This window comes from Thunnus thynnus, chromosome 24 (assembly GCF_963924715.1).
Source record: "Thunnus thynnus chromosome 24, fThuThy2.1, whole genome shotgun sequence".
In the NCBI taxonomy this organism is placed as follows: Eukaryota; Metazoa; Chordata; class Actinopteri; order Scombriformes; family Scombridae; genus Thunnus; species Thunnus thynnus.
In genome coordinates this window covers 2447707-2456562 of record NC_089540.1, presented here as the reverse complement: position 1 = coordinate 2456562, position 8856 = coordinate 2447707, and the positions used below count along the sequence as shown (strand labels likewise).

Here is an 8856-nt window from a genome sequence, read left to right as displayed (position 1 = left end):
AATATGCTAATTCATTTTCAACATCACACTTTTGGATTAGCTTCCAAACTTGTTGTAATGTCACAAATCATGCTCATAGGCCCGCCTTTTAAAATCAGGTTTTCAGTGAGCACAGAGAAAATTTCCACTTTCAGCAATGAATGAATGAATGGGAAAAAAATCTGCACTTACATCACTCTGTACAGTGAAGCTCAAACATCCAACTGAAGGAACAAGAAGAAAAACATATTTTTGAGTGGAGGGGGACTTTAATATATCTCCAAATAACTGACGGCTTGCTTGTGACTGGGCTTGCAGACTACTGATGAAACTCTGGCGCTCTCTGCTGGGCCGCCATAACTGTTAGAACAAAACACTGATATCAATACTCTTGAGAGGAACCTTGTGGAAACTTGTGAACACAAAGGTAATGCAAAAAGATTATTCATAACAAACATATAAATATATCCAACAAAACTACTACTACTACTAACTGGAGGAGAAAGAAAATCTGAGAAAATTGACATTATCGTAGATGCAGCAAGGAGATTTCTGGGTGTTGTAGAAGTTTCTGGAGAAGGTGTGCAGCGGCTGTTGAGAGAAGCTTTTAGGCTCTATCACACCCGAAATACAGAGAATTTATAGCATAGTGGGAAATTATTATTTTATTTAGTCAGTGGAGATTTTAGTTGAAATCCAGTAGGTGGCGGTAATGCGACATTTTGGACGCCAATCGCCACTGAAAAGCAAAGAGAAGAAGAAGTGTCTCAGTACTTCCGGCTGACAGAACGTTGAAGCCAATGCAGCCGAAGCATTTCTGTTTATTTCTTTAAAATCACTTGTAATACCGGTTTTTACAAGACCTTACCGGATTAAATTCAAGCGCTGCACAGAATGTTGGCTACAGGAGCAGTAAGTAGATACCACTATTATTCTCACATTTAGCTGACTAAGTTAGCTGTGCATGTCTACAGGTTAACCTGGATATGCTATGCTAACAATATTGACATTGCTAAGTTAAAAATGAATTAATGCAGTTACATAACGGTAGTATTGATAAATTATAAAACTATAATGGTGAATTTAGTTGTGGTACCTTCATAATTTTGAGTTTACACCCTTTATTTTGTCTAAAAGTCATACGAAAATGTACCTTTCTCAGATTCCCATCAAAAAATCTGTTAATTTCAAAAAGTCTTGTTTATTTCGAGCCGTGCGTCTCCTTAGTAATAACAAGGTGCACAAAAAGACATTTTTGAGCTTTGAACTTTGTATTCGGCATATACCCAGGACACTTTGAGTGTCATGTTCATTTACAGTTACAATTTCTTGTATTGAACTGAATTTGCTTTATGTTACCATGCTTGCCAGCTTCCTTTGTAATCTCAGCTATAGTATGGTGAGACTTTATAAGAATAACAGGCACACTGGCTCCAAGGGGAATCACTCAGGGCTCACTAAATAAGATTGGTTCATAATTTTTCAAGTCTGTCCATTAGAAGATCCCTTCATAATGCACTTACAATGTAAGTGATGGGAGCCAAAATCCACAGTCCTCCTTATGGGCAGAAATGTGTTTAAAGTTTATCTGAAGCTAATATTAAGCTCCAGCCGTCCAAATGAGTCAAATCAAGTAGATATCTTTCAACGTTAGTTGTCCATTTTTTTGATACTATACTTCTACCGCAGCTCAAGAGGGAAACACTGTACGAGAAAACACAAAGAGGGAATTTGATGCTAAAAATGTGGCAGATATCCACTTGATATGACTAATTCAGACTGCTGAAGCCTCATATAAGCGTCAGATACACTTTTAAATGCATTCTTGCACAAAATGACTGTGTGGACACACTGTGGATTTTGGCCCCCATCACTTACATTGAAAGCACATTTGATGGGAGTCTTTTAATAGCCAGTATGAACAGGAGGAATGATTACAGCGAGGAAAATTCTTTCACTGTTCATTTGGCACCTGACTGTTGTTTTAAGACACACTGAAAAATTGTGAAGCTGTCCCTTAAGTTGCAGTTTGTAAGGTGTGTATATTTGCTTATATAATTTAGGTTGTATTATACTGACAGATTTGAAATGGGATGTTGTCTCTGTGTTAGATAGAACAGGCCATATCAGTGCTTTATTTCCTGGGTTGTTTTCAGGCTGTAACCACAGCGTTGGCACAAGTGGACAGAGAAAAGATCTACCAGTGGATCAATGAGCTCTCCAGTCCAGAAACCAGGGAGAATGCCCTCCTGGAGCTCAGCAAGAAGCGGGAGTCTGTACCAGACCTTGCCCCCATGCTGTGGCACTCTTGTGGCACTATAGCAGCCCTGCTACAGGTGAGCCGGAGCAGTGTTTTCCACAGGTCCCAGGTTACATGTGGTGGAGTCAGGGATTCATAAAGAGACAGTCCTAAGAGACTTTAGCTGTTGATGCAAGATTTTCCAAAGTTCTTATAAACAAAGGACCTGGTATTTCATGCTTTTTCTTTTCTTTTTCATCCCTGTCTTTGCTAGGAAATTGTCAACATCTACCCATCAATCAACCCCCCCACCCTGACAGCACACCAGTCCAACAGAGTATGTAACGCCTTGGCGCTCCTCCAGTGTGTAGCCTCCCATCCAGAGACAAGGTAACTGAATTCCATGTACATGTCAGTATTACCTCTGTCACTCATCAGCAGACAATGCTATTTTTCACTGATACGTACATGTTAAATAATAGAGTTCGGTTTTGAGGATCACGTCTCAGGACAAAGGTTGAACATTATTTGGTTAAGAACATGCAGCACTGAAACAAATATCAAGAAGGCCACCAAACTAGCAAACAATTCTTCACAGCGGAGTTTTGTCCTTCACAGGTCAGCTTTCCTGGCTGCTCACATCCCACTCTTCCTGTACCCGTTCTTACACACTGTCAGCAAAACACGGCCTTTCGAATACCTCCGCCTCACCAGCTTAGGGGTAATAGGTAAGAAATCTTCACGCAATTGATCACTCATGAGATATAGGAATATTATACAGGGCTCGAAATCATCATCCAACTGAAGTAGCATTCCTATTTTTTTTCTTTTCTTTCTTAAATGATTTTTTTTATGATTCAGTACTTATTCATAGCTAATCAAATAAACCACCCAAAAAAAACGAAACATATATTCGACAATGTTGGAGACACATTTCCTTATTATTATTTGTCAGCTGATGGAGTGAGAGTTTCTCCTCAGATTTCTGTCAGCAGATGGAGATAAATACTAGTTTGTCTGGAGGCTAATGGATCTTCTGGAAGCTAACCAATCAGAACAGAGTGGGCTCATTGGGAGGGGGGCCTTAAAGAGACAGGAGCTAAAACGGCCTGTTTCAGACAGAGGCTGAACTGAGGGGCTGCATGAAGGGTCAGTATGAGTTAAATGATGAGTTTTGTGAACTGTAAATCAGTCAGAGTTATTCCAGAAGAGCCCCAGATTAAAAATATAGACCTGGAAATATGCAGAATATGGCCCCTTTAAAGCTCTGTTTTCTGTATCCACACTGAAATGCCACACTGACATCAGAATCGTCTTTTCTGGCCGAGTATGTTTACATATACAAGGGTGAATTTAACATGAAAGAGAGTACTGAAGACTGCACAAATAAACAAAAACAGAAAAAATACTAGAGTGCAATGTAGAGGCAGCCATCCACAGCACCATCTTGATTGTCTTTTGGGGGGCTGTTTTGGAAAAATGTGTTTTTGGGGGGAGAAAATGCTGTTTTAGTCTGGACGAAGGGCTTATTGTGAAATTTTACAGATTAGCTTTTAAGTGTGATAAGGTTGATGATATCAGTAGCTGATATTTCTGGTAGGAAGACAACAGACACAGCTTATTATTTTTAATTAGCTCCACATTTTCAGTCTTGTGTCTGCCACCTTTACTAAAACCACCACTGGTTTTCCCACCAGCACACACCATCATGAGACCACAGACAACTGTTTTGGTGTAATCTTACGAGTAGAAACACCATTACAACACCCACGTGCTGACTAGGAATGTAACATTTTCTCTTTTTTAATATTTTTGGGGGCCATTGTATGCCTTTATTATAGGGACAGTGGAGAGATAACAGGAATTGAAAGGGGAGAGTGATGGGAGGGGGTGGTGACATGCAACAATGGTCCGCAGCTGGATTCGAACCACGGACTTTGCGGTTATATGGCATGCATTTTTACCTGTAGTCTACTGGGGTGCACTGGAATATAACATTTTGAATGGATGTATTTATGGCTGTTTCCAATTTGTAGAAATTAAATTTAATGCATCTGTACAGAAGAAAACAGTACAAAATGTTTTAGTGTCATTGGTTCTATATGTCAATCCTGTCCAGGTGCTTTGGTGAAAACAGATGAGCAGGAAGTGATCAACTTCCTGTTGACCACAGAGATCATTCCCTTGTGCCTTCGTATCATGGAGTCTGGCAGCGAGCTCTCCAAAACGGTACTTTCAATGTTTGTGATTTTTTTTATCCGTTTTAATTTGCTCCCCTCCTACTCTCTGCCTGTCTCACCATGTCTCAATATGTTTATGTTCCTTTAGATGAAATTAATATTCATCATTAAGACACAGAAGATTCTTGTAGCATCGGCTCAGAAAAAAAGTCAAATAATTGAAGAGATCTGGGATCATTGTTTTTCAGGTTGCAACCTTCATACTACAGAAAATCCTCCTGGATGACACGGGACTAGCATACATCTGCCAAACATATGAGCGCTTCTCTCATGTTGCTATGATTCTTGTAAGTTACTGAAAGTTTCCGTCCACTCAAATGTGTTGTGCTTCTTGTAATTTTAAGAATTTTTGGTAATTGAATTATTTGTGAAAAAACATATCAAGTAGACACAAGTAGTTCTTCAAAGCAGAGTATTTTTGTATGTATTTAAAAATGTCTGTAGATGATCTTTATTAATAATAATAATAATAATAATAATGATAATATTACTCTTTGACTCACTGCCCTCTGTTTCAGGGCAAAATGGTCCTCCAGCTGTCCAAAGAGCCCTCAGCCCGCCTGCTCAAGCACGTAGTGCGCTGCTACTTACGCCTGTCCGACAACTCCAGGTACTTAAATCAGTAGAAAAATAATTCTGAATGACAACATGCTAGCTATCATCCGCATCTCATGGCCTTCATCAGGAACTGGAGCGAGCTCTGGTGTCATCTCTTGACCTAAGTGTGGAACTTGGATCATGTTATAACAAGATGCAAACTTCACCCACATACCTTTTATCATGTGACTGAAGTACCACACTTAGATCACATGGTGACAACAGAACCAACCAAGACCATGAGATGCAACTGAAAGCTCTGAATGGCTAGTAATAATAATAACAATAATATTAATAATATATTTATTTATATAGCACTTTTCAAAACAAGTTACAAAGTGCTTTACAAAAACATAAAAGCAAAAAGAGAAATTACCAGATAAATATTAAATAGAAGTAGAATTGATACAGTAATAATAACAATAATAATAATAAGGTTATGGCATGAAACTGTAAGAGGAACTTTTGAGCTTAGATTATTTTGTCACATAAATTCAAAATTATTTTGTCCTTTTCTGGAATTGTATGTTACTACATAATCTAATCACTATCTAATATAAATAATGACAAAATATAAGACTTCTAACCAGCCAAACCACCAATCATCAGAACATGAAGAAAACTCCCTCGAAAGAAGCTTCAGAAGAGAAATGCTGCCAATCTTGTGTGTGCAAAAGAAAAAGGGTAGAAATACAAAATTAAACATAATAACAAAAATATGTTTTCAGCAGCCTGTGGTTTGAATCTGAACCTTATCTAGCTCATTTGATGAAGATTAAATTCAGCATAAAGACAGACGCAAAGTAAGTTACTCTCATAATAGGTTAGTAGATCATAATAGGATAATTGTTGAGTTCAAAGTGCAGAAGTCACAATGTAGAACGTTTAATGCTGCATTTGTTTTGCCACTTGGGGGCAGCATAAGAATTTGTGGACTTGTCACTATGAGTGACACCTTTCACATTAAACATACAGTAGTGATTTGGTCCATTCTAAATATAAAATAAATATCGATTAGCTCAGCTCTGAATTCAATAGTGTTGTTCTAAATAATTCCAACTATTTAATGTTAACATCCAGAACTGTAATCCTATTCTAGGTAAGGGCCTCTGAAACAGTATGTTGACATCACAGCATAGATATGTGTCCTGTGTTTGTTCCCTGTGCAGAGCCAGAGAAGCTCTGCGGCAGTGCCTCCCTGACCAGCTCAAAGACACCACCTTCGCCCAGGTCCTGAAGGACGACACCACCACCAAACGCTGGCTGGCCCAGCTGGTGAAGAACCTGCAGGAGGGTCAGGTCACAGATGCCCGAGGCATCCCTCTCCCCCCGCAGTGACCCCCCACCCCTGCTCCTCACTGACCCTGAGGGACACCAGCAAGGAACTGCCCAACAGATGATGAGCCTTCAGCTTCAATCATGAACACACAGACAGACAGCACTGTTTTTATGAAAGACTTGAAAAGGGAAAGGCTCTTGCCTGATTATTTTTGTGTTCAGAAGCACATCTTCTGTAATTCCGTTTCCATGGATCCACGGTTTCAAAGACTTTCACATTTGTTGCCTCACCGTGTGTTCTCTAACTGATTTACAGATGAACAATAAATTGTTGCACAACATAGAGCAGCTTCAGCATCCTCATTCTGCTGATGTAACACTGCCAGAAGCCTCTGTAAAATAAACTGCTACAGTGAACTTTGATGGTCTTTGGGCTGACCATTCTTGGGATTGGGAAGAGCGGGGGCTCTAAGCATGTTGTGTCCAGGTTTTCCTCTAGACTAACCCTAACCCTATTTTACAGAGGCTTCACAGTGAGCAATGCCCAAAACAACAAACAAAAAATTACTAAACCCCCATCCTAAACTTCCCTAGCGAAAAATAAAATAGAAACAAAAGACAAAGCACAAACCTAACTCCTAAAAAAACAGGAGAAAAAAGGGTTTACAAAAAAAGGCTTCTCACTCACAACACTCTAACACTCACATACATGTGACTAACATGCACTGTGACATCATCAGGGCATTTTTCTTAGACTTGTCAAAGTTCCATCACAGCCACAGAAGACATTATACAACTGCTTTCACAGGCTGAGAATACTCTGCGTATTCCCTGTGATTACATGTGACCTTCATGTATAAAATTGGTGGAGTGCCCTTTTGAAAGTGTTGCACAGTTCGCCAACAAACCAAACAATAGGCCACTGTTGGGTCTTAAGATGGGTTGAATAAAAATTCACAGGCTTTCATTTTTCCAGCTGATTCAAGAAACTTTATGATACTGATTTATGAATGGATGAGAAATTAAAGTAAAAATAAGGTTTTGTTGCACCATCCCCCAGAACGGTTCTATGGACCTCTGTTGGAGGGTTGAACCGCTTTCTTCCAATACATATTCCCTCATTTGGTGTTTTGATGGTGGAGAGCAAGAGCCAAAATCTAAGTATTCATTATGTCTCTCCAGTTATTATGGTTTTGGATTGTACATCAGTTGTTCAACAAATGAAGCACCCTGTTGTCTTGTGTAAATGACTTTGATATCAAGACATTGTAGAGGTAGCTGGGTATTGTAGTTTTTTTCTCTCCTCAGTGGAGGTCATTATGAGGGAGTCCCTCCATTTTAGTTTTGGCTCAGTCTGTGTAATTTGATCTGGGAAGCTGAGCTAAAGCTGTGGATTATTAATACCTCAGAACCTGAGCAGGGAACACAGATGAAGACCACAGAAAGAATGTTAATATTCAGAATTACAAATGTACAGTGTGTGTGTTTGTGTGTGAGCTTTCAGGTGCATAAGTGATGTCAGTAATGACTCCAGAGGTAAACTGGGAACAGTTTGTTAATTTGATGGTGAATCTCTCCCTGATGTGCTGTCCTGTGCTGGCCTGCAGTTAAACTGGCCTGATGAAAGTTTTATGAGCAGGGCTTAGTAACATTAGATGGGACAGAAAAGACGGTGGCTCGCTGCAGTGAAGCTCTGCTGGTCCTCCACCTGGCATACTGGGACAGAGGTGGTTCTGGGCCAAATCTGGAGGAAACAGCTTGATCATAATCCTCTACCACTGAGTGTTTTGTATGACAGCAGACAAGCTGCCAGACTCTGTTGTGGAAAACAATAATTTAATGCGGCCAACACGATGGCACTCACAGAGGGGCTGTCTGCTGTCCAAAAATATGACACAAACTTGTGATGTGCTGGCCTACTGTAGATAGATATTGAACAGTTTCTTTAAAAAAAATATAATGTCCCAATCAGAACAAAATATGTCCTGGCCAAACTATCACATCATATTTTTCTACTCTTCCACATTTCCCTTGTATTGCACATAGGGCTGCAACTAACAATTACTTTCATTATCAATTCATCTGCTGATTATTTTCTAGATTAATCACTTCCAGAGCCCAAAATGACATCTTCAAATACCTTCATGTTATCTGACCAGTCTATCTGAACAGTCCAAAACCCAAAGATATTTAATCAACTATCATATATGCCATAAAAGCAGCTAATTTTCATATCTGAGAAGCTGGAACCAGCAAGTGTGTCTTTTTATTTTTACTTTGTTTTTTTTTAGACTGTTTTAAACAAAAACAGCATGATAACACTGTCCCTGGAACATAATGGGACATAGTGAGGGCCTTAAACTGCAAATGTTCAACATTTTTGCTTGAAAAATTGCTAAATTACTCAATTATTAAAATAGTTGCAGGTTAATTTTCTTTTGATAGACTAATCATTGCACAGTACACAGTAATCAATAAAACAGGGTAAGGCATGTACAACTTATTATCAGTTGAGTAACTACT

At 39.2% G+C, this 8856-nt stretch overlaps 1 protein-coding gene across 1 annotated transcript; it reads left to right on the top strand.

The window, feature by feature from the left end:
• Positions 1-732: 732 nt before the first annotated feature.
• On the top strand, positions 733-6674 carry cnot9 (CCR4-NOT transcription complex subunit 9). Its single transcript, XM_067583311.1, has 8 exons — positions 733-891; positions 2136-2315; positions 2493-2608; positions 2837-2946; positions 4338-4447; positions 4647-4745; positions 4977-5068; positions 6225-6674. The coding sequence occupies exons 1-8, from the start codon at positions 874-876 to the stop codon at positions 6391-6393; spliced, it is 894 nt and encodes a 297-aa protein (XP_067439412.1). The 5' UTR covers positions 733-873; the 3' UTR covers positions 6394-6674.
• The last annotated feature ends 2182 nt before the right edge of the window (positions 6675-8856 follow it).